The 26,640-nt window shown below is 43.8% G+C and overlaps 1 protein-coding gene across 1 annotated transcript in view; it reads left to right on the top strand.

The window, feature by feature from the left end:
- Nucleotides 1-26,398, top strand: part of LOC111066255 — a 32,644-nt gene extending 6,246 nt beyond the window's left edge. Inside the window, exons 3-14 of the mRNA XM_022354710.2 lie at nt 14,852-15,162; nt 15,363-15,935; nt 16,006-16,237; nt 17,895-18,196; nt 18,437-18,546; nt 18,633-19,005; nt 21,452-21,576; nt 21,667-21,744; nt 22,338-22,495; nt 24,879-24,970; nt 25,400-25,592; nt 25,692-26,398. Coding sequence (XP_022210402.2) covers nt 15,034-15,162; nt 15,363-15,935; nt 16,006-16,237; nt 17,895-18,196; nt 18,437-18,546; nt 18,633-19,005; nt 21,452-21,576; nt 21,667-21,744; nt 22,338-22,495; nt 24,879-24,970; nt 25,400-25,592; nt 25,692-26,398 — 3,072 coding nt within the window. The 5' untranslated portion in view covers nt 14,852-15,033. The remainder of the gene's footprint in view (nt 1-14,851; nt 15,163-15,362; nt 15,936-16,005; nt 16,238-17,894; nt 18,197-18,436; nt 18,547-18,632; nt 19,006-21,451; nt 21,577-21,666; nt 21,745-22,337; nt 22,496-24,878; nt 24,971-25,399; nt 25,593-25,691) is intronic.
- The last annotated feature ends 242 nt before the right edge of the window (nt 26,399-26,640 follow it).

Below are 26,640 nucleotides of genomic sequence, written 5' to 3'. Positions count from 1 at the left end.
TCGTTTTGCGGTGCGTGGAACGGGTGCCATGATGTATGTGGGTTGGCCATAAAACCGAATGATAAATCGCTCAATCAGGATGAAGTTCATTAAAAGTCTGTCGATAACGGTTCTAATTGATAGTTGAACTGATTATGGCACGTATTAATGCTTAAAATATATGACTCAATAATATCCATAGATAACCCCATAGATAACTAAGGCCAATTCTTGTGATACCTTTGTCAGACTTGTACTACCAGCATCTGTACGTCCATATCTTTTCATCCCATATTTGCCACTTAAATCTCCTTCTACTGACTAAAATATGATCGAAATGGATCACATTTATACATAAGTAATAGTTTTAGTTAATTTTCTTAAATATTTTTTGAGCTAGTTTTGTAATATAATTAAGCCGATTAATCACGATTAATTCAGTAATATCATAATCAAATTCGAGACTTTATTATTCGACTAATTTTGCTTCTTTAAATAGGACTCTGTAGATTACACCCAAAGCATAGCTATGGTTCAAAAATTAATTTAATTAATAATGCCGATTAATCACGATTAATTCAGTATTCGAGATTTTATTATTCGACTAATTTTGCTTCTTTAAATAGGCTTGATTTACCAATAGCTATGGTTGAAATTCAAACAAAAAAATAGCCAATTAAACTATTAACCATAAAATTTAGCTTCAATAATAGCGAAATGCAATCCATTTGTTCAGTAGATTACAGGCAATTAAGTGAAAACAAATTTAGTTTATTTACTATAGCTTGCATGCATATTTTGATTTAACACATGACTACGGTTGCAGAGATCTCATTTAAGCAATAATATAACGAGATTCTGCACAAGAACAAAGTTTAACCACAAACCAGTGCAACTTTGTAGACGAACGAAAGATATACATAAAGAAAGCAACGGGATAAATATTTTAGAATATTCAAAGTACTTTAGAATATCTTACAATCTTTGAGTACCGGGTATACAAAAATGTACAAGCTTTGTGGTACTTTTGGATTAATTGCAGTTTCCTGGACTTAAATTAAATAGGTCACCGTTGTCAGGAGAAGCCACTCATCCACGAATATGTACATATGTACATGTGGATACTGTACTGTACTGAGCGGCAGCTCAATTACCTGTGGCTGTGCCTGCTCTTCCAGCTGTCCGTCTGGTTAAATGTTTTTGTTCCAAATTTGTGTCAGAAAATTCATTCTGCTTGATGCATCTTTTCTATCAACTTTTCTTTTTTGATTAGGGGTTTGTGGTGTGGCTGCTGCTCAGGGGTTTTTTTTTGTTACATAGATACATGTTTATTTTATATGCTAATGCGTTTAAATTCCTTCAAATCGTGTCTGCATGTGTGCAGGTGAACGTTCGCAAATGCTTACTTATTTTATATCTAGAGCCAGAGCCAGAGCTAGAGCTAGAACTCGAGCAATGCTCAAATGTCACAATTGGTTCCTGCGTGTGCGTACAGCTCTACTTCTGTGTAGTAGGACACGAGAGACATAAATAAAAAATAAAACAAGAAGGAAAGGCTAGCTGCAGGGGACACGGCTTCAAGTACCCTTGCATTTATATAAGTATAAAAGATTTTCCCAGTCAAGTGAAGCACATTCTCATTGGATACCGTCAAATGTTCTAATAGCAGCAGAACTATGAAGAGGCATTGCTTGCATGTATCTTGGGGTATCTCAGAGTCTACAAAGATATGTTCGACTATGACTTACCGCACTTACATATGTATAATGTGCTGACCAGTTCGTAAGTTACAACGATCAATCTAAAGGTGATTTCTACTTGCATTCTTTTAACAACTTGTAAAAGATTTCTGTGCACAACTACTGCTACAATATTTGTATATCCCATTTGCCAACTATGTTCTAGGCGTAATACCCTCTTGAAGGGCAAGGGTAGTATAATAGCCAGCAAACGACTAAGTCACTCCACCGCAAAACACACGCCGGAAATAAGCTAGAAAAGTGAAATAAGATAAATGAGCCAATTTGACTTTGCGTGCGTGGCCCGGCTGTTCTCCCTCTGACTTCTCCCCCCGGCTCACCTGCTTGCTTTTGCTTTTTTCTATCCCTCTGTCTCTGTCTGCTTCTCGTCTAGCATTTTCTTTTTATGGGCAAATCCTATCCATATGCATTCCAGTCAAGCGTCACAATGATGCAGTGGATTGGGTTTGTCAATCAGCGCGCCCTACAGGGAAGGGGAGGGTAGGGTTGTAGGGGGAGGAATTTCCCAGCGAGATTTGTGTACTTACAGAGGTCGTGGGAATTTGGCAATATTTTGGCTAGAAAATAATTGAAGTGGCAACTCGGATCGGAACAAATAATCTGTGGGATGTTTTCCCTTGTGCTCCGTTTATTTAATACTCATATCAGTTCAGTTTCTCTCTCTCACTTTATAATTTATAATTCCCTGTCTACCTTGTCGTCGCCACATTCCCCTATTTTCTGCCTGCTGTCTCGCTTTGGTTCGCACGATTTCTGATGTGTGCAGTGCTTATTGTTAAATATTCCTGTTTGTCTGCCTGTCTGTGCGGGCGCGTTCATGTGTGACCTTGTTGAGCACCACGTTTCCCGCGCCATTTCTGTGGCACCTACCGCTCCCTGGTAACCCGCAGTCTACAAGCCTGCGAGCCTGCTGCAGAAATAAGAAAAAATTCGGCAAATGTTCGATATTACAGATATTAATTATGGGAAGCTGCACTGCTTGTAAAATATCTGTTTCACGGTTTTCTCCGCTAAATTCGCCGTTCAGCTCCTCCTCACCATCCTTCTCCTAGTTAAAAAAAAAAACATTTTTTTTTTTAAATCAGAATTGAAGCATAAAAATCAAATAATAGAACCTTATGCAGTTGAACGAGTTCTGAGTGGGGCTCTGATGCGATGAAAGTTGACAGCCGGATGGAAGGATTTTCCTACGCATTAGCCTGAGTCAACATGCATTATTTTAATTAATTCCAAGATTCCTTGGAAATCAAAATTTAATCAAAACTCCAATTTAGCAAATATTTATTTTTAATGAACATAGACAGTAAATAAATGCATAATAATGCAGCGTGCTTGACTGAAAGAAAGTTGTCTAGCAAATTACAGGAACATAACATACTCGTACCCATCGCTGCGTTCTGACAATATTTTTCGCTACATCTATTTATATCTGACTCTTCCATTTTTACTCTTTGCTCTTAGCTCTATTTTCGTTCTCAACGAAAAAATTCCAACAAATTAGACAAAGAATGTCTTTTTTTGTTACAGCAAAGCCAGAAAAAATGTGCAGCCTTTGAGAAATTACATACATATGTAAATAGAATAAAAATAGCACGATTTTTACCTAACAAAAAAAATCCGACTGCTGCGCCATGCCTCACAACTTCTTAAAGCCATCGCAGAATGCACTGTTCGAATTGGCTTCTGGCAATTTCATAGCACAGCCCTACTTTTCTTCTTTCATGGAACAAGGATACGACATCAGGATTATGGCGCTCACATTCTTGGAATGTTTTATCTTTTAGCATAACGTTGTGGTCAGACAAAAAATCAAAAATTTCGGCCAAACTTTTTGTAACCCGTTCAACTTCCCATAATGCCAAAATAAACATCCTTTGACGAAACTTAGACTTCAATGTCAAAATTCATACACATAAAGTGTGCAAATTTTGTTGATTGCTTACATTTTATATGGGGCAAAATTAAAACATTGAAAATCAAATAAAAAAGAATTATGTCCGACAGCCAAATAGTTTGTGCACGTATTTCGAACAAAGCCGAAGCCTTGTCTATGCGGACTGATGGCGTCGGACAGATGGACAGATGGTTAGCAGGGCTAAATGGTTACAGGAAGTAACAGATCAGTGCAGCAGTAAGCGGAGGGTCAGGGGCTTGCTCTTGGAGATTTATTGACACTTGAATTGACTTGCAGCGCGTGACTCGGTCGCTGGGTTGGGCTAGCCACCAGACGCTGGAAAGTATGCTAGAAAATTTAAAAAAGTTTTATTTTTAGCTTTTTGGCTTTTCCACTGTTCCGCTACTTTCTGCTAATGCTGCTAATGAATTTCTGACTACTGATTTTCCATCTCGTGCTGCTACTGTGGTTATTCCCCTTTGTATTCCTTGAGTTTGCCTCCTCTTGGTCTTACTCTTATTTCTTCTATGCCAATAATTCCTTCTGTTATTCTACATGATTATCCTTATGGTATTGCTCCTTACGTTCCTCCAGTGATTCATTAAGTTAATCCTCATGGTATTCTCGTCATTCTTTCTGGGTTTTATGACTGACTTCCCTTCTACTTTTGCTGGTTTTTTGGTCTTCTAATTTTCCGGAATGTTCCTTCTGAAATTCCTTTCTTTGCTATATTTGTTTCTCCTTTATTGATCGAATATTTATCGATTCTCAATCAATTATGCAACAGCCATAATAGAGTGCCTGGCGGGGTACCCCACTTTCCCCACTCACCCCTTCTGGGCTTTGGCCATTTCCTCTTGTGCGGATCGCCTCTTGTCGTTGTCGGTGTCGCACTCGTGGTCGCTGCTGCCCCTCTGGTTATTGTTCTTCATAATTAATCTGGGGGGGCAAACGTCCCATAATTAATAAGCCCAATCAACACCCATGCGATGCGATGCGATGCAATGCAATGTGGTTAGATTCGATTAAATTGGGCTTAATTGAAAATGGCTCTAATCGGCAATTCCTGCGCCGCGGCTGCACAGCCCAAATTGGAGTCTCTAGCAGGTGTCGTCACCCACATAAACAGTTTGCCCATAACAAACTCTCTCTAGCCCCCCTGTAACCCCTGTATTTGCCGTACTAGCAGCGACTCCTTCTTTTGACAGGGAATTTCTTACAGGAGGGGTGACTCGCAAGAGAGATGACAGGATGAGAGGAGAATCATTCAGCTCGAATGTTAGTTGTAGGATATGAGTGGACAGGGGAATAGTCATCAGGGATTTCGAAGTAGATGACAGCTGGAATTAAGAGTCATGACAATGATCATAAGGATGTAGGAAGCTCTTCGTAATTCAACAATAAATCGAAAAAAACATTATTATAAATAGTTAGCTATGTGAAATAAAGATTGGAATTTAGATCTGAGTGTTCGGAGTCTAGTTTAGGTTTCCAAAAGGGGAAAACACGACCAAGTCTGTCACAGAAATGCTGATTTTTGGCAACTCTATTTTAAGAATTATATTTTGAAGACACTCGAGTTGCGGACAGTTTGCAGTTCGGTGTTTTGCACGTTTCTGCAAAATATAAATAATCCATTGTCCTGGAATCAATGCCAACCATTATTCCGATTTTCCACACCGTCGACAGCCATCATCCATCCAGCCATGAGCTTGTTGCAGCGTCAGGAGGTGGTTTGTAAATTAGAAGAGCCCCACTTCATTTCAATTAGAATCTGTCTCGCAGCCCTGCACGCGGATTAGTTGTGACAGTTGCGATTCGTTCAAATTGAAGCACTCCAACGAAATAATAGAAGTGGGGCTCTGACAGGCCGTGCAACTGAGTTGCGATGATAGTTGACAGCCGGATGGAAAGTTTTTCCTACGCATTAGCCTGGATCAACATGCATCATTTTAATTGACACTAGCGGCCATGCGCGAGAATTCTTTGGAAAATTAATCAAAAATCAAATTTTAGCAAATATTTATTTGTAATGAAGATAGACAGTAAATAAATGGATAATGGATAATGCAGTGTGCTTGACGGAAAGAAAATTGGTTAGCCAAAGTTTACATATCACGGGGCGTTCTGACATATGTTTCCGTACATTTATATCTGGCTCTCCCACCACTTTAATCTCTCTGCCTGCCCAACAAAAAAATTCCAACAAATTATCATAGAATTGATTTGTTTGTTGTAGCAAAGCTAACAAGCAAATCAAATGCATTTTTGTGATATGCCATGGGAAGTCAATTTCAATTACAATTAATTAATTAATCAAATTTAAATGAGAGACCATTTCAACAGTCCAAGTGACTTTCACGAGTATTAACTACCAATCGAGATATTTCCATTGCAATTTTTTGGCATGCGTACAAACAAGATTTTGCACTTTGCTCTTTTTGTACTGGCTGCACATGCCTTTGTTCATTTGGCGCAAGCTCTCAGCTCTCAGCCCTCAGTGTCTGTAATTGAAAGCCTCCATTCAGTCTAAATTTAAAGATGGAATAATAAAGCCATTGTCTTGGGTGAAAACAATGCAGAAACTAAAGGCAGAGGAGCGCAAGTGTCAAAATTCCACAGCTTAGCAGGCTGGAATTAATAAACAGCTTGTCCACTGCTTTACACTACTTTACCCCAGTCCCACTGCTTCTTCAATTACAAATTGACCTGCTTGTTAACTCAATGAAAGGGCTCGATTCTTCAAACCAATTTTCGCACCTACCTGACAGCGAAAAACGGTCGAAATAGGAGTAGCTATCCAGATATATCCACGCTAAATTGACCATGATTATGTTGTCAGTGTTAGTGCAACACTGCAGTGCGGCTATTTGTATAAGCAAATCTCTGGCATATCTGGTCATCCAAAGAGTAGTTGGTAGTTCCTGTTGCATTATTAAACCAGTCAGTGGCTTGCATTTGATTACGTGCCACATTGGATTGGCTTTATTCACTTGTGGGGCACTCTGTTGGAGTTAAACATTGGGTTTTTGTTATTAAAATTTGATTAAAATTCGATTTAGCAGGTTTTATACTGTCATGAATTTGCTGTTTCAGCAAGTGCAGCTCACGGATTAGTTGTGACAGCTGCGATTATTGACATGTAGTGATTCGCGATTTGTATCTACATTATATGGATAAATTCCGTGTGGGCTTTTGCTGATGTGAAATTACCTTTAAATTAGTTGCGACGACAGTTGACAGTCGGTTGGAAGAACCTTTGCAAAATTAATCAAAAAATCATAATGCAAATATTTATGTTAATGAAGCGGCCAGCCATGCCAGCAGGTGTAGGCGGTGTTTAAAATGTGGAATGAAAAGGAGATTTCTAGCTGCATTAAACAATGGCAAATTATTCACCTTAAAGGGCTAAAACAATTGGCAGCGCTTTCAAAAAGAACTAGAGCCAGTGCACAGCAAAGTGCAAAGCGTTAAGTGAGTGCAAAAGGCAAAAGACTAGAAATAAAGCAGCGTCTAGTAATCTCTGCTTGAATGGAGTTGGAAAAATGTGATTATGTTGATGAACAGTCATGGGACTTAAGTATTCAGCGAGAACCAAGCTTTTCATTTTTATTGTCAGCTAAAATCAGATAAAAGTACACTCTAAAGTTCATTAAATGAGAAGTACATATATATAACCCCTTTGCTAGGATAATATGACAAAATTTAATGAGCTGACGTTTAGTTGCAGTCCTGCCAAATGTAATTTAATTTGAATGAGTTTGCCACATGGTTACCTTAGAAACAATATAATTTTATGCTTGACCTGTCCTTGTTATTTTAGTTGTTATTAGTTGTGGCATCCTCCCACGAGCATTCACACTTATGCGGGCAGGGCATATGGGCAGGCAGCCTCGTTGGTTCTGCAACTCCTACAAATAATATGAACGAGTCGAGCCGCGAGCAGCAAGTGGCAAGCCGCGAAGCGCTGAAAAAAAGTGCAACGCGACTGTTGTTGCTGTTGCTGTTCCCTTTCCGTATCCGTATCCGTATCCGTTCCCCCTATGCAAATGATATTGCAAATTCCAGGTGGCTGGAAAAGTTAAAGCAGTGCGGCTGTGTGGGGGCGATGGCGTTGGCTTTGGGAAGGGGTACTACAAATGAAGTGGCACGCCCGTGCCACAGTCTGACAGTCGCTTAAAATCTTTCCGTCTGGCTATCACAACGGCCCCCGGTCATGTCAGCTGACTTGCTCCATCACAACTGAAGTGGGGACTTTTTTTTGGCGCTCTCCAACATGCGACATTAATTTTAATTAAAAATATTTCGCCATTGAAACATTCGCCTATCAAAACCAAACCAAACCTTTTGACTGCCTGTGCAACGGGCACGTACACGTACATAATTATTAACTCGTAAAGCTTAGCTTTGCTTCTGTGCTAACTGGCAATAATTAGCATATCGCTCGGGTCTGATAGTTATATGCAGACATAGCAGCAATAACAGATCAATCCAATATGGTTGAATATTTCACTGGGTTTTTGTGATTTTTCTAGGGACATGTTTGCTTAATTTTGCTCTAGATAGATCTGTTCATCTGCTTCCTTTGACTCATTTGGGCACTACGCAGTTCCGAGTATGCTGTTCTGTTCCATGTTCCATGGCTGCCTTTCCTTCCTAGAATTCCGTAGTTCTACTGCTTCATGGGGTCATCCCACATGCGTGTATCCGGTGAGCTTTTGGTTTTTCTGCTCCCAAACTTCTAATCGAATTCTGGGAAAATTTTATCCACTTCCCTGAGCTTTTCTCATTGCATTTCTACTGCCTCGCAGTGCGCCCACTGTGCGCCTTTTTGTTTTGTAATTTGAGTTTTCTGCAAACAAACAGCAGAACGGCATACAAAATGAGACAATGCAGGCGTAAAGGCTGAAATTAAATCAACAATTAATTGTGAATATGTGAATATGTGGTAAATGTGAAGGACAGTGTTGGGCAGGCGGGAATTATGGTGCTACTAAAGCTATTGGAGCCAATGGGTGGTGGCCACAGTGGGAAACACAAGTGTCAAAGGCACCATGGAACGCTCTGATGGCAAAGGGCATTGCCAATGTGTGTGTGTGTGTGTGTGTGTGTGTGTGTGTGTGTTGCATGGGGTGATGGGAAGGGCGTGGGGGGGCACGGTGGATTGACAGCGACCACTGCGGTTGCAATCGCACAAGTGACAGGAGCCGAACGGGGACATTACAATTATTCCTGGCGAAGCCATTCAAGCCCAAATGACCAGCCATCTCCCCTCCCAGCCCCACACCCACCCGCGGACCAAATGCGGAATGCATGTGTCCAATTACAATTTGAAGCATATTAGTGGGCGGCGGCCTCCTCCCTTTGACTTGGTCTCAGTCTCAGTCTCCGTGACCGTCTCCATATCGGTCTCCGTAACGGGACGATACATCAAGCGTCAATTGTTATTGGGAATGGAGCCCCAATTAGCGTCTGATTAATTATCGCCCACAGAGGAGCGCGATGGCATGGGTGCGGGTGCGGGTGCGGGTGCGGGTGCGGAGGTCGCCACAAATGATGTGGAATGGAGATGCTTTCACAGTTGAACAGGTGGATCGCAACAGAGGTATTATATTCAAGAATTTAACCATGCGCAAATGCCAATGTGGGAGCTGCTGCGTAGTTGCTACAAATTGTTAATGAATCTCAAAGTCAGGGTCAACAGAAAAATGCAAAAAAAAAATAAATAAAATGTTCCCCCCCATTCAGTTGCATATTAAGCTGCGCGCAACTTGGGGCTATAGATGCAAAACCGTCATGCGCTTTTTATTATATTATTTAATCCCCAACAATCAGGCGCTCTTCCACCTTTGTATACATAAATGGAGGTGAATCCGTGTGCCTGTCGGCGGGAGGGGGGACCTAAGCTCAGTGCCACACAGCACTCTTTTTGCGCACTCTCTGGCGCATCGGAGAGGTCCTCTTTTCAGCCCCATTTCATTATTAATACCCATAATTTGCAGCCCCCTCAACGGCTTAGAGCGCGTGCAAACTTAATTCTTCTTTTATAAAAATTATCCAATTAGGAAGGAAAATGCGCATCAAAAAATGTATACTGTATTCTCATATCTGCGTAGTATCTGCATTGCATATTGCTGCGCGAATATGATTGCCGTTTGATAAGCCGTAATATCTGGCTTTTGTTTTTTTTGTTTTGTTTTGTATGCAGTCTGCCGCCCACTAAGCCGACAGTGGGTAGATGTGGCATAGCTAAGGGGCATGCAATGGTCTAGAGAAAATATTTGCACTTCAAAGCTGCCTTTATTGGGGCGCGTGTGCCACAAAAAGGGAGCTGGACAGCTCCACTATGTGTGTCATTTGTGCAACACACGCAATGCTAATTCAAATGCCAATGCTAGTCATTCCGCTGGTGGTCTCATGTCCAGCACATTAAGCAGTTGGTCAAGCGCAGTAGTTCTACTTGCAAGCAGTCAGCGTTGCCAGCAGTTGCATGCACATCTGTGGGATTTCCTTTGGTACGTGTCCGAGGCAGTTCTCAGTCCCTCTGAAAAAAGTATGACTAAATAATAAAAACCTTAATAAATGCATAAAGTTTTTAACTTTTAAGCAAAACCTTGAGGCAAATTTTCGGATTTTCTATTTTTAGTTCAATGATAATTAACAATATGGCAGATTCTGCCCAACTTTGGCTGGCTGGCTCTGACAGCGGACCTGAACATATTCTAATTAAATTCGACTGCACATCTGATTAGCATTGTGAAGGTCCTGTTGCGGCGGAATGTGCGCTGCATGGGCTTCATTGGTTTTTTATTCCGAGAAGTTACCGTATGCGCTGATGTGCAGCCTTTCAGGTTCTCCAGGTATTATAATTTGGCTCAATTATTTGCAATTTTTCAATTATTTCTGCACAATTTAATTTGTGTTGAATGGCCACGTTAGCTCTTAAGGCAGCTTAAGGCTGCTTGTCAGATCGCATAGATAAGAGTGTTGAAAGCTGCAGAAGCAACAGCTTCTGCTTTTGTAGCTGTAGCTCTGTAGCTGTAACGGGGGCTGACAAGATGCGACTTAAATGAGGGGCAGCAGCAGGGGCAGCAGCAGAAGGATTTAAGTCAGATGCTTTTGTTTACAGCTTCAAAGACTGTTTGTCGGCAATCTTCTTTCCCTTCTGCGCTCCCAACTGCCAACTCTCCTGTTGGCTTCTGTGTGTTCTCTTTGCCTCTGCCCGAACAATGACGGGAGAAATGTGAGCAAAACAAACTCAACGCGTCGAAGAGTGGCAGCAGCAGCTTGCTTTGTGCGCGCTCCCTGCTCCTTTTTATACCCTGGCTCTAGGAGCGCATGTAAGAGTTAAATGGTACGGGTACGATTATGAATATATTCGCTCATGCTCTCTCGTTCAATCTACATAAGTAGTCTGAAGCAAACAAAAAAAACAAAAATATGTTATACATCTGTACATTCTTAGAGCTATGCAACGGCCGTTTGTATAGCTTTTCGCTATAAGTTCAATTAAAATAATCAGATAATTAAATGTCTCTCGGTTGGAAATTCCCAAGTGCCCCCCCATTCATTATTTTCATCGCATTTTATTCACCAGTCTTGACCCTCAATGCCCCTGCCTGTCGGTCACATCGTCTCACTTTCACTCTTGCCACATCATATGTGTATTAAAGTTGTGCAAATCTAATTTCAGGCGCCTTTTTATACCCGTCTTTACCCTACTCTATTGTTTTTCTTTTCGTTTCGTTTCCTACTTCATATTTCTTGGAGTTTTTCGATGTATTTTCTGTGTTTGATGTATTTGATGTTGTTGTTTGGTGGCAAGTCCGAATGCCACTTCTATTGCCCCCTTTGCCCTTTATCGAAAATAAAAACCCCCATTGTCTGGCCCATCCCGTCCCCGTGTACTGGATTTGGGTCAGTGTGGCATAAATTATCAGCAGCGCCGTCGGCTAGAGGGGATCGCCCCCAAAAAGCAGCCCATGTCGTGACCTATGCAAACAATCACGCAACCGGAAACGGAAACGAAGAGAGGGGCACAAGTCAAGTGATCCAAGCAGAACCAAGCAGAACCCGAAGGAATAAGCAGCAGCCGAAGCAGTCGAAGCAGCAGCAGCCGAAGCCGAAGCCGAACCCGAAGCCAACTATCCATCAACTCCAGTGTTGTGTGCACACAAAAAGTTTTCAAGTGCTGTGTAATTATACAAAGTTGGAGCGTGGAGGTGTGACCAAAAAACAAAAACAAAACAGAAACAAAAACAAAACAACAACAACAACAACAACAAAACGGAAGGCATAAAGTTAATTCACAAATTAATACACTGACACACACATTTTTATGCAAGTGTAGTCTGTTTGTATGTATGTGTGCGATATTTTCGCTATATGTATTTTTCGACTTGCAACAAGGCGGATATGCCATGCCTTAAACGCCTCTGTCTTGGCATGTTGGAATGCCTAAGTTGTGTCTGCTATTTGGTTTGCTAATTAAAAGGTCCGCAGATGATATGATGTTAGCAGCCTGCAAATGGAAATGGAGTGGCATATCATGTGCCACAACACTCCCCTCTGGACTAGGTGCAGGAGTGGGTGATGCAGGTGAAGCGGTTGCCCTTGTTTTGCGGCACCACTCTACCGAGGGCACTAAACGCTTAAAACGCTTAGCAAAGCCAGACAAACAAGTCCGCCGTTCCCCCGCTTACCAGCTGCCAACTACCAGCCCGCTCTGCGCCCTCCCCCATCCAAGCAGTGTGGCCGCAACTATTTAATAAGCTTGACGCTAGCGAAGAGTCTGGGCCAGCAGGTCTCCACTTGACATGGTTGGGCTTGGGGCTGACGAACGATGAAAGAATGCACACACACACAAACACACACACATAGAGAGAGGTAAAGAGAAAGCGAGAGAGAGACTTCCGCTAGGGCGCCACTAATTGGAAGGGAGCGCGGATGTTAAGAGATTGTAGGGGGCCGCGGACTGGTACTGAGACTGGTACTGGTACTGGTACTGGGCACTGTGGCCATAGAAATTGTTACCCCATTGCAAATTGGCAAATTAGCAAGGGGTTATCACTATGGAAATTTAAGTGTTGTGCCACATCGTTAAGATGATCGGATGATACTCACCACTGAGAGGAGAGGGGCAGGCAACGCCAACCCAACGCCAACGCCAACCCAAACCAAACCCAGGAGCAAAATCATGACAAGCCTTTTTCCATAATGGACGAGCAGTTGCCCTACCAGCCCTACCAAGTCGGGTCAACAGCCCCTGACCTTTGTTGGGACGGTTTCCGGAACTGTGGAACTGTGGAACTGTCGCCTGTCTAGACGGCACTCGGCCACGCCTTCTCGGCTAACCACATATATGTACATACATACATATGTATGTACATATGTATGTATCAGTTGTTAGAAGGCAATCCCTCCAAGGGTGGCGCCCAGTGGGGAGGGGAGAGGCGGATGTAAGTAAGCCGAAAGCAAAGCTGATTTGGTGTCATTACTCTTGCGACACTTTGCACAGTTACCCCCCAAACGCAACAGTTTGTCGTCTTTGACACTATTTATTTTAGCCCCCTTTTTATTGTCTTACTCTAGGAATTCATTACCCCAAAGAGCAAGGGTTTCTCCCTACATTCTCCCTCCATTTGCCTGTCTCAACATGCTGCTCAACATTTTTAACATGGTCCAATTACTTAGTTCGCTGCCTTTTCAACTTGTTCAAATGTCGCATTATTCCTGTTTTTTATTGTATTAAGTTGTTGCCTTTTCATTCCTTTTCCACCCCATTTAATTATCACATGAAACATCACATCATCCTTCTCATCTCATTAATTTGTCACCTGATTTTATTTTCGCTTCTCTTCTCTCTCATCCAATTGTTTCTCCTCTCATTCCTTTTTGTATTTAAATGATTTCGCATTTAATTTCAATATCATGTTGATCCTATGCATTGGACTATACATCATATCACTCCTATTTCCTCACTCCTCCTCGCTCTTTATATCACTCTCTTTCTTCTTTATTTTATATGTTTTTGTCCTTTATAGGTATACGTACGAGTATATATTTGTTTTCGAGCTACTAATAACTTTCTGTCCCTTTTCTGATTTATTTATATACGTCACATAAATTGAATGATTTATATCCATTCAAATGAAAAGCTCATTTCAGCCCATTTCTCTGAAAACTGCTTGTTCCTCTTTACTGGTCATCAAATGAATGGCACTTAAACAATTTACCCATCGACGTTGATTTCAATGGGTTTTACTGTTTTTATACAGCAAGGATGGAGACTCGTTGAAGGCTGCCAAATGTTGCATAGGGAGGAAGGCTACTATGGAGTTTGTGGGGTTAGTTCCACTTCTGGTTGGAGTTACCTTTATTTTTATTTTTTTGCAGATATAGGCCATTCGAAAAATCAAACAAAATGCTGATATTACACATATGATCATAATAATAGGTACACGTTGAAAATGTTCAATTAAAATCGGGTTTATCGTACTTTATGTGTTGAAAACAAAATACATATTATTTTGTGTGTGTTTTGGTAAAATTAGAGTACCAGTATTTTACTATATATGTACATATATACATATAAGAGAAATATACTGCCTTTTGGGAACCTTCTGGTTCTAATACCAGCATTCAATCATTTGCGCTGGATATAGAGCTATTATACCAAAGAGAATGCACATTATATGTACATACGTATATAAATATGTATATACATAATGATAAAACATAATATAAATTTAATATACTACTTTAGTTAGTGTTAAACAGAGGCTGATGGCTTTTTCCCTAACCATTGGATTGTACATAGATATGTACATATTTTGGCTCTAGAGCCGAGAGTTCCGAGACCTGCATTATTTTACCTTGAACGGACAACACGACAATTGGCGAGCACTGCTTACACTGCTTGCCATACTTGACGTTCAAGCTGTGCAAGTCTGACGAATTGCTCGTTGATACTCGTAATAAAAGCTAACATTTACAATATATCCGTTCTTTTCAGACAATATGCACGATCATGCACACACACACACACCCACACACACACGCGCACACACACACATACACTCCCTTTGTAACGTAGTCCGCCTGCTCTCTATCCTCTTTGGTATCCCACCTATAATGACATTGATGCGTGTTCTCTTCTTGCATGTCACTCGAACTTGGCTTGGGTCTGTGTCTGTGTCTGCGTTTGCGTCTGCGACAGACAGTCGTCGTCGTGGGGCCACGTACCCGTATCCGTGCCTCTCCTAAAACATATTTCTCGCCAAGAAAAAGACCAAATATAGGAGCAGAAAGAAGCCCAGAAGAGAGCAGAAAGAGAAGAGAAGTGAATAGGAAACAATTAGAGAGAGAACGAAAACGAAAGCGTAAGAAAGGGGGATCGCCATGGATACCCAGCTGGATGCGCGGGTTCAGTTTCCGGCCTCGTTTCCGGATACATTCAAGAACTTCTTCGACATGATGAACGAAGATGAGGACCATGAAGGGCTCTTTGCCCACATGCTAGAGGATAAGGTAGCCCAAGTCCACATAGACGCCACTGACGCCACTACCCCAACGGTCTTTGCCCTTGCTGGCTCCGTCCCCCCATCCCCTACCCCATACCCACTCCACTCCACCCCACCCCTCCGACGACGACAATTAAAGCAAATCAGTTACTCACATGGCGACCCTGCCGACCGGTCTGCCTTGCCGCCTTTCGTTTTTCTTTGTAGGTCATACCCATACCGCGACCTAAGCCCAGAAAGATGCACCCGCAGCGAGGACGCTGCGGAGGCAGCCTGCGGAGCCGTGAGGACAGCTTCGAGCGCAGCTACCGGCTGCGGCTGCAGAGGCAGCAGCAACAGCACCAGCAGCAGCTGCTGCAGGATCAGCAATACCAACACAGGCAGCATCTGCAGCAGGTGCACAATATGCAGCGCGGTCGACGCGCCAGCATTAGCGGTGATGAATTCTATCGCGAGACGAGCGATATTACTGAATCGTTGGGCCACTACCACTACTTGGCCTCCGGACGCGTCCACACGCTGCGCTCGAGCAATGACAGGAACGCTCAGCATATCAACAATCCAGGACGCAGCCAACTCGGCATTGGACCCAGTGTTCTGAACCCGAATGTAAGTTCCAGCTCAAGTGGTTCGATGAGGCAACTGCCGGTGGCTACAACCAGCGGCAGTCACGTACCAGTACCAGTACCAGTACCACTCGGTGAGCAGCGAATGACACCGCTGACGGGCACCGACCATCTCAGGTTCATGCTTCAGGCACAGCCAGATGTCCGGCTCCAGGTAAATTACAATCTCCAAGGGCGTTAACCAACACTGCCTACCCCCCCCTTCGGATCGTTTTAATTCACAGTTAGAGGCCAGCAGTGTTGTGACGAGTAGTTACACCCCGTCCCCCGCTGAAGCTTCCAGCGAATATTGCCCCAGGCACATTGAACCATCACCGGACCCGTTGAGATTCAACCATCGCCTGCTGCCTGTCAATGGAGCCAGAGATGTGGCCGAAGCGGTCAATGCTTTGGAGCGAATGGAGCTGCAGGAAGACGGTGAAAATGTAAACTGTTTGGGGCGTTCTTTTGACTGCGGTAAGTGTTTCAGCAGATACCTAGGGGATGAAGCCTTGTCAGCTTGGGCTTTTTTGTTTGTTTGTTATTAAGTGTTGCACAACGAACAGGGGCTTTTCCAGTGTTGCCAGAGTACAGCAAGAGTACAGAGTACATGCCGGCAAGTGTTGAAAAGTGTTCACATCCAATTAGTAGCAAATAAAGTGCACACACATACATAACTTCCATACATACTCCCATATCCTAATTATCCAAATGCTGCCTGCATAACCTACAGAACTCTGAACCCTTTCTTGCATTGTATGCATGAACAATACGCGTATAAACCGCATGCCCACAGCCAGCTAAGGGGTTCCACTTCGAGGCTTTTGAGTGCGGGGCTTGATTAGGGCACTAGTCACCAGTAAGTGACCGCGCACCTCCTTTCCCTTTCACGCAGTCTCCTCCAGAATACTCCTTATATGTACATATGTCTATATGTATATGTGCGGGACACACACCGGAGGCCTCCACTAACGAGGCGGCTGTCCTGTGGCTTCTGTTGTAGCTGCTAAGCCACAATTGCCTGCAAGTAATTGAATATATAGTATTGCGGGTATTAAATCATGGCTAGACCAGGCCTGTGGATTGATAATTTCGCCAGGTAGCTCATTGCTCGAGAACCTCGTTGTTAGAGAACCTTAGAGCCAATCATTTTTGTTCATTATAATTTTATTTGTGGGCATAAAGGAAGGTTTTTGGTTGATATCGGTGAGCCTTTTAACGGAGTGCCGTTTAACTACAGGATCAAAAGTGTAGGATTCATCAATTTTAGGGGAATGCAAGCATGGTTTCATCTGCAATACCATTTCATCCTCTCACATATGTGCATATCAGTAAGCAAAGCTTGGGCCTCTCCATGAAACATGTTAACGTAAACGCAAGAACACCCACGCACACTGGCAAGCATGGGAAGGTCCTTCAGGATACCCTTGCGGAGTGTACTAATTTTAATTGAACTTGCCACATGGCGGAGTAACATCTCCGCTCACATAGAGTAAACATACAATTCCGTCACTCTGCATAAAACTTACCCCACAGCTGCCCCCCGATGGGATCGAAGTGTTGAGCAAGCTGTGTGGAAATAATTTCCACCAAACTAAAAAAAATCAAATGAATTTATCATATAATGTTAAATGCTGCCGTTAAACCAATCGATCTGCAAGGGTATTCCAAGCTCAATCTCTTATTTGTTTATTTGACTGTTAAATTGGGGGGGAAATTATTTGGCGAGAGACGCACACAGAGAGACACTGACTTTGCTGGCTGGCACAGGTGGGTTGCACCTGTCAATGTTCGCCAACCCAAACGAAGACGCGATTGTCTCTGTACGGGTCCCTCGGGTAAAGACTACACTAGGTGGTGATCATACCCATTTAGTTGCGGTTTGTCTCTGTCCGCCAGCCCTATCATGGATAACAATGTGCGTCTGCGCAGACGTCGAGTGCACTCACTCCAGTGATTGCTCAAACTCAGACTCTAACTCGAGTGAGTGCGCAAGTGCGACAGACAGCTACGACTTGCCCACACCACCGTTGAGAGCAAAAGTGTCCAACAACAACGACCGTATGTCCAGCAGCCACTAACTCTTTCGGCATGTACATGAATTATTGATGAACTGCGCTCTATTCTTCCATAGAGAATTCCCCAATGTTTGAGATGGAGCGTGTCGGGGTGGTGCCCCAACGGCTGCTGCCCATACCACCGGTCCACAGCAGACGGGGCAGCGGCGGCTATCGCGGCCTACCCGTCGGACAGCCGTGGGTCCAGCAGGACAATGATTTGAATCGAATCCCTGCTGTCCCCGTGGCGCACGGCCACAACCAAATCCGTTTTGTGGAGCCACGGAACATCGAATCTGTGGAGGACATCCAGGCTTGGCAGCCGCCGCCGCAATACGAAGAGTATATTTTAGCTGCCCAGCATCCAGGCGGCAGTCGGGTAAGTTAAGTTCTATCTGCCAGTCGAGCCAAATGGACTGCCAATTGGACAAAACAGAGATAGACTGTGAGTACAGTGTGATTCGGAGCCTTCAGGCAAAGGTCGAAGGTATTCGATAATCCCCTCGTAACACATTCGAATCCCCGATACTCATGATCACTCATCATATTCTAACAACAACGAACTCCTTCTGGCAGTCAAATATTTTTGCTTGTCTTTGTCATCCGCTTATGTCTACAGCAAGAAATGGCTCCTCGTAGCTTCGCCACCGAATCAAGCATGCAGCACTCGGGCAGGCACTATGTTCAACCGGAGGTTCATCCACGCATCTTGCACAGCGTCGAGCACAGGTAAGTTTCAGATGCGAAGCGGAGACCAGGGATATGGACTATCCCCCTGAGTAAACGCATTGCCTGATCGACTTTGTCCGTTGCAGGGAGCTCCCCGAAGGATCCAGGGTTTTGACCATGCACCAAGCCATGAGCGGAGCGGTTTCCCCGCAGTATGGCATCGTGGGCGACCACCAGCCCACCGCATACGGCGAGTTGAGAGCCCACACTGGCATGGCCGTGGTAAGTGCAATGTCCAGCGGAGCGGAGGCCATCGGCTCTGAAGCAGCTGGCTGCAACATACCAAAACGCGTGCGCCAGGTGCATATCGAGCGGGAGCCACCCATTGGCGGCGAGGCATCCACAACACAAGGACAGAGGCATAGTAGCTCGGGCATCTTAATGATGCCTACACTCAGCAGCCGCTTGGCCCCCAGGCAGCGTAGGAGAACATCCAGCATGCCGGCCGAGTGCCGCAGGGTGAGTATGTAGGTAAGGATTGCACCAATTATCTTCGAAAACCAAATACAAATCACACAAAATTATTCGATTCGAGCGCTGACAGCTGACCATCAAGCAGTGGCATTAAGTTCAATGAGTGTTCAATCTAGTGTTTATCTAGTGAAGCAGTGCAATAAGGAATCAAGTAGAGAGGAAAGAAGCAGTGCGATTCTTTAAGCAAGTGTCATACTCGTATGTAAACACAGTTTTGCATGGGTCAGCAAAAGCAGTTAAATTAAGCAGTAACTACTGCTTACTTATCTCAAGTACACACATGCGTGAATCTTGACAATCATTGCGCCTAATAAAGCAAACAAGCGGAGAACGAGTTTTTATGTCCCACCGCCAAAGCACTTCGGGGCAACTTATTGGCAAACACTGGGAGGAGGGAGGTCTTTAATCCGTGTTCACGTTCCGTGCTATGTTTATGCCATTCCCATGCACACCATAAAATACATACAAACATATGTACATACATATGTACATACATATGTACATACATATACTCGTGTGCGGGCGAGTCTTTTTGGCGTGGAACGTGTCCCATGCCCGTTTCGGCGCGAATTCCATGCTTTCACGCTAGGCAAAGTTCTTTGGGGTCGCCTGGAGGGGGGGGGCGCAATGCAAGGCAGGACAGGACATGGCTTTGCTTGTTTGCCCATGCAAAGGAGGTGACAAAAGTGTGAAAAGGATCTGTGACTGCCTTCGACAGTTTCCCTTTTCCGTCGCACACTTGACAATTCTTCTCCATTAAACGCTTCCCATTCGCATCGGTGTCCCGGGGCTCTGGGACGTGCCTGCCTGCCATTGATTCCGTTTGGAGGTTTCGCCTTGCTACGCTTTAATTGCCAGTTGCACGTTGCAACTTGCAAGCTGAAAGCTGAAAGCTATGCGCCGCAGCCAGACTACACATACTTACACTTCAGCTTACACATGTACATACATACATATGTACATACATATGTACATATGTATGTACATCCCATGATGCGCCGCAATGAAATCAATTTCGTGACTCTTGCTGTGCTGCTGTCGAATCCAAAAAGTTTGCGCATAGAAATGATGCAAAAACTTTGCTTCCAAGGAGACACAGTGGAACAGTGCGAGCGAGAAAGTGCCAGGCTGCCAGGGTGCCAGGGTGCCAGGGCACCGGTCAATGCTCCCGGCAGCTCCCAGCTGCTCCACTTTCCGCCGGCTGCGTTTTCCCATGTGGCTGGGTCAGGGGACAGGGGTAGCAAGGCTCACATTGCACAATTTGCACTCGAGCAATTTCACAAAACTAATTACATTAGCTGCAGCGCCTACGAAAGTGCAGGCCCCAGATAAGGATAGGTAGCCGAGCGACAAGTTAATGACACACGGCCATAAAAACAGTTAAATAGCAGGAGAGTTAGCTCTTGGTCTGCCTCCGCCTCTGTATTCCGTTGCCAAAAAAGAAAATACGCTGGAAAGTGTTGTCTGCGTGAGTCTGCCGCATGGGGATGCACTGGGTGGCCACCCGATAAGCTGGCTCCAACAGCAAACTATATTCTTCCATCCGTCGTTCAAATGAGTGGCGACTTGAGCAGGCAGCGACCCAGCAGGAGCAGCAAGAGCAGCAGGAGCAGCATAAAGGAACAGCCAAAGAAGAACAATGTATCAAATGTCCATTCATGCTGAATGGTAAAAACTTGCCGCCCAACATACCCAGGCTTACATATGTACATGTGTGTGTGTAGAATTTATGCATGTACATATTTACTGATATTCTTGGATACATGTGTAATAATCCCTTGCTGCCAAGCCCATGTCTGCTGCCCTCCACGAACCATGTGCGAGTATATGTATATTTTGGCTGGTTTTCTCTTACTATTAAGCATTTTTCACTGATGAGTTGACTGCTAATGGGTTTCCTTCCCCTAACTTCGGAAGCCTGGTTGCCATGTGAATGCCTGCAGCAATCCCTTGGAGGCGGCTGCACGAGCCAAAGCAGTGCAAAAAATGACCACGAAAATTCGCATGCACAAAATAACGTCTTGTGCATATTGTTTGCTATTTTGGGTATAAGTTTCGTTTAGGCCCTCAGTGCTGCGCAGTAGCTTAATTTTACCATAAAGCTTTAATTCAGATTCCGACACGCTTCATTACGATAAAAACTAAGAATTTAGCACATCTTTTTGTATGTTTGCAGTTCCCTTCATTGCAGTGTTAAAAGCCAGCGTAAGGTCGCCTAATTAAAACTCTTTTAACCACAGATGGACATCGTTTGGTAGAATTAGCAACATCTTAAATTTAAATGAAAACCAAACCAAATGATGACTCTTCTGGGTAAAGAGGGTGTGAGTTCTCCTATCAGCTATTTAATTGTGTTAGTCACTTCCTCTTCCGCCTCTCTCGTCCTCCCCTCCATCTCTCCCATATCTCTCTGTTCCACTGCCTTTCCCAGCCACAACATGCGGAGATGCGTCAGGCGGTGAAACATGCCGAAGAAGATCAGGGCATCGAGTATTACCGGCTGCGCAGTTTTAGCATTACCTCGAATGGGGTATGCAATTTGGGGGACTCCCTGCGGTAAGTTTCCAGTTTTGTGCACAGTTTTGACCAATATGTCGACCATTCTTGTCTTTTTCCTTATTAATTTCTACCCAAAATGATTCACAGAAGCCGCAGGTCACGCTCAAACAACTCAGTGACATCGGGGGGTACCTCTTCTTACAGCGGCATTCGAAACAACAATAGGTGAGTACGGTGGCAAGTAGTGCATGGCAGCATGCATCTTACACAGTCAGTGCATGTAAATAAAGCAGTAAATAGCATTCAGTGCAAGCTGTGCATGAAGACCAATAAATGACAAGCAGTAAGTATATGGCAAGAAGTGCAGTGCGTTGGTAGGGTTTTCAGTTCGATGAAAGCCGATAAATTGTTCATAAACGACAATAAAACCCTCACACAGACACCACACGCATGGCGTCGTCAGAGCTCGCATGGCGACAATAATGGTATACCTGCGGCGTTTTTCCGTATGATGCTGTGACACACACACACGCACAAGAACATTCACACGAGTACGCTCATCGAATAGTTTAATACAATTTTCACACAAAACAATTTCTGCTGGACGAAGATCCAGATCAAAGGGGGGAAAAAAAAAAGAATTCGATATGAAGATGACCGTGTGTACCGGGTGACAATAATGCCGGGAACATTGTCAAAGAAACTCGCCGTTGACGCTTTTCCCTTTTGTTTGTTATGTTTTTCCATTTATTATTTATTTATTTTGCATTGCTTGTATACACCAACCCATCTTTTCCTTTCTGCCCGAAACTATGAAGAGACGCATGGGGTAATATCATCGATGCACAACAAACACCATCCGGAGAGCCGCCCACCTTCAAGATTGCAATGCTCGGCAGTCCTTCGGTGGGAAAGTCAGCACTATCGTTCCAGTTCACGACATCGGACTATATCTGCGCCTACGACCTAAGTCTTGGTAAGTGGAATACAAAGTACTTTTAAGCTTACAACTCACATGCTACTTGTTGAATATATGTATCTACTATAGTAGTATCCTTGGTATTTTCGCGTTTGAGTATAAAACGAAATATCTCTGACCTCACGGGTATTAGGTATTCATACCTCCGCCTGTGTCTTTTTCATAGAACGTAGTACTTTTCCGTGAAACAAGACAAATGTGTGATAAACCTACAAATGTACATAACTATGTGCATTTTTAAATGATGTCAGTCCTTGTTGCTCAGAGAACAATCGCAGTTTTAAATAGAAAATCCAATTACTTTTTCCTAGATTTCTGCCAGCATATTCACAAGAATTTGTTGATAATTCCGTATTTGCGCTGTTCTGCTGTTGTATTCTTGGCTACAATGGAATGCGCATTCCAGGTGCCACTCTGAACACTTTAGGGGTAGTTTATAAGCGAGGTTAACGCTAATGGAGGATCAGACACGGGAATATGAAGGACGGAGCGACCCGGCCGGAAAATAGCCAAAAAATTAGAGAAGCACCAACGAGCGGGACGGATTGCAAGACGGATCAACTGAAAATAACGGAAACGAGAACGGAATATTGGGTATTTTTTTGTTTTTGTTTTAGGGGTACGGCCTTAACTCTTTGAGTACGGGAATAACAAATGTATATTAAGCACAATACTGCTGGCTGGCGCCTCGCTTCTCATCCATGCAACCACAATGTGCCACAGTGAAGCGTGCAGAGGGGAGCAAGCGTCTGCCTATAAAAGCTCGGCTTGCATTTAATTAGAGAGTGAAATTAGATCTAAAATTTGACTGCCTTTTGTGCTGTGGATGAGGCTGTGGATATAATAATTGGACCTGCTGCACTCTGACAAAAGGCTTTCTGCCTAGTTGCAGTTTGCAGTTAGCATTTTGCAGTTTGCAATTTGCAGTTAAAAATTAATTAAGTGTTGACTCGATTCAGCTCGATTCAAAGTGCATGCTGTTGGCGTCTCCTGGGGCAAAGTTTTCCAAAACGTAATTTTATTTCACAAGCAACCAAAATAATTAGTGGCCCAACTGTCTCTCTGGCAACATATTGCACTTTACAGTGCATAGACGAATGGAATCGAATGGGAGGCTTGGGCATGGATTCCGAATACATACTTGCGGCACTATGCATACTCGTAATATCAATCTGCGGATATGCTGCGGCACTATGGAAACGGTAGTGGACATCAAACGCACGCCACACAAATCCGTTTCCAGTCCATTAGTGCACTGCCACTGCCCCTGCTGGCTGATGTTGTGTGATGTGTTTTATGTGCTCTTCGGTCTGCTCGCCGTCTGCTCTCCGTCTGCTCTCCGGCTGATGATGATGATGATGATGTGTGTCTCGCGTGCAACATCATGTCCGAAATATGTCTCCCTCCCTCCCTCATCCCACCATTCTTCTCCTCTCTCCGCCATTCGCTTTTATTGTTTTGTTTTTGCCAAGCCTTTGAACAAAAGGCTGTCGACCAGGACGAGACCTGGGCACAGAATGGGGTTATTCGGTCTGCTCTCCGCCTTCTCCAGGTTCTGCATGGAATTCGGATGACACACAGACACAATAATATGATTTCAAATGTTAATTCACAAAGAAAACTCTGACATAGTCGAGCGCAACCTTGTTAGCTTTCTACGGACAGACAATTAGCCGTATTAACCGTGTTGCGTGTAGAATGTGGTTAGAGCACTGATTTTGAATGAAACGAAGCTAGAAAATGGTTAAAGCTTGGGTTTAAAACAGTTGATGGAAGTAACCATTCAAGAGTTGTGTGTTTAAAATTTAAAATATTTGTTTTACTCATTTACTATTATTTATTGATTGTATTTAAAATATTTGTTTTATTCATTTATTATTATTTATAGATTGTATTTAAAATATTTGTTTTATTCATTTATTATTATTTATTGATTGTATTTTAAATATTTGTTTTATATATTTATTATTTTTTATTGATTGATTGATTATTTAAAATATTTTTTTTATTTATTTATTCTTCACATATCACGGGGGGGGGGCGTTCCGATATACCAGCATATACTATATATATACTTATATATGTAATTATGTTTATAATCAGCTTGAAAGGTGTTCCATTCCTCTGTATGCCTGTCAAATCGGTGATAGAAAAAAGGGCTGTAAATTGCAAAGGAAATGAGTGTTTTTTATGAAAATATAAAATAAACTTCAACGCCATTTTTCTATCATTTATGGAATAAGTTCTGCTTTAATTTATAAATTGAAATTTTAATCCGTTTTTAGCTCGGATTTAAAACAATTCGATTTCCCCTTCATAGTCGAGTATTTTCACGCTTCTACAACGAATCTGTCTCTCTCCCTTTTTCGATTTTCCACAGAGATGGAATATGGACAGAAGACGGTGTCTGTGCTGGTGGATGACGTTGAATCGGACATTGAAGTTGTGGATCATCCCGCATGCGAGATGTCGGTGAGTATTCAAAATCATCAAAATAAGTTACCTATATGCGGCGGAGCTATCCTGTGTCCTGCACTTCTGTCCGTCTGCTGGCTGCGGCAATTTGTTGACTAAAAGCAAACCATCTAGCGTGCTGGTTCCTGCTGATCCTTCCCAACCATTCGCGTGATACCTCCCTGTGGTACATTTGTCATGAATGCCATTAATACTCGCAGCATCGTTCTTCTTGTGGCCATACACTTTGGTAAATGACAGGAAACTGACTGGAAACAGTTTCAAAAATCGAAATGTACCAAAGAATCTGGCAAAAAATAGTCGGTCTGCTCTTAGATAAATAAAACAAAAGTCCAAATAGGATTGGGAGCAATTCTCAACATTTCCCCTCTGCTCATACGTTCTCCTCTCTGTCTCCTCTCGGTACATTCTTCGCTGTCCCCTTAGACGGAGGCTTTTTGCGCTACATACAATATCGATCTGTTCGTGGTCGTCTACTCGGTGTTGGACGTTCGCTCGTTCCGGAACGCGGAGCGCGTCTTGCATTATTTGAGGGACAACGACATGCTGCTCAGCCGCGGTGCCATATTGGTGGGGAATAAGGCGGACCTGGAACGCCATCGCACTGTGCCCCAAGAGAGTGAGTTTCCCCTCTAACCGAAAGCTATTATATTCCCTTCTACTTCTACTTCTCCCTCTCCTTCTGCTTAAATTTTCTATTCTTTGCCCAAAATTTAAGTCGGCCACAAAGTGGCCACGGAGATTCCCTGCAAGTTCATCGAGACGTCGGCCGGGCTGTGCCACAATGTTAATGAGCTTTTGGTGGGCGTGGTGGCCCAGGTGAAACTCAATCCCCAGCGCCTGAGCATGCTCTCTCCGGCCGACCTGGAGCGCGTGAATATGCAGAGCAGCATCCAAAACCACAGACGCATGCACCTGGAGCGCCAACTGAGCTTGTACCGCAGCGACCACGGGCTGGGTCCCGAGGCCGATGTTGACTCCCATCGGCCGCCAATCAGTCTGAAAGACATTCTGAATGTGGGGGAGAGTGATCGGGAGGACGGCGACGAAAGCGAGGCCCAGCGGCGACGTCGCTTCCTCACCCAGTTTGAGCTCCTGGCCGCCAATCTCCGCAACCATTCGGGGCGACCTTTACCCATCAGCCCGTTTAGCAAGCGACGGTCCATCGCGGGCAATGCCACCGCAACCTCGGACAATATGTTCCCGAGACTACAGCGCCGGGCCACGGACGATTCGCATCTGGGTGGCGGCATCTCGACTCGGTCGGAGTGCAGAAAACCGCTGTTCCACTTCAGTTGCAATGGCAGGGTGAAGAAGATGACGGCACGCACCAAGGGGTTTGTTTCGTCGCTGCTGCGCTTCAAGGCCTCCCACTGGCTAAGTCGGCGCACCTCCTCCAGCTGCACCGATCTCTTTGGGATCTAAATAGGGGTATGGGGGGATGGGATGGAAATATATAGAAAGTAGTCGGGGGTGGGGGCATTAAGGTAACGAATAGACTGATTTTAAACAAAAGGAAGAGGAAAGGGCAGGGGAAAGGAAACAAAAAAGGACAAGAAAAAACAATGACATAAAAATATCGGCCATTTCGGTTGTTTCCACACACTCTCAGAAAACTTGTCCACGACCAATCCGACGGCACGGACAATAATTCAAGGCAAACAAAG

Source organism: Drosophila obscura, unplaced genomic scaffold, assembly GCF_018151105.1.
Source record: "Drosophila obscura isolate BZ-5 IFL unplaced genomic scaffold, ASM1815110v1 contig_165, whole genome shotgun sequence".
In the NCBI taxonomy this organism is placed as follows: domain Eukaryota; kingdom Metazoa; phylum Arthropoda; class Insecta; order Diptera; family Drosophilidae; genus Drosophila; species Drosophila obscura.
This window is presented reverse-complemented; position numbering and strand designations above follow the sequence as displayed.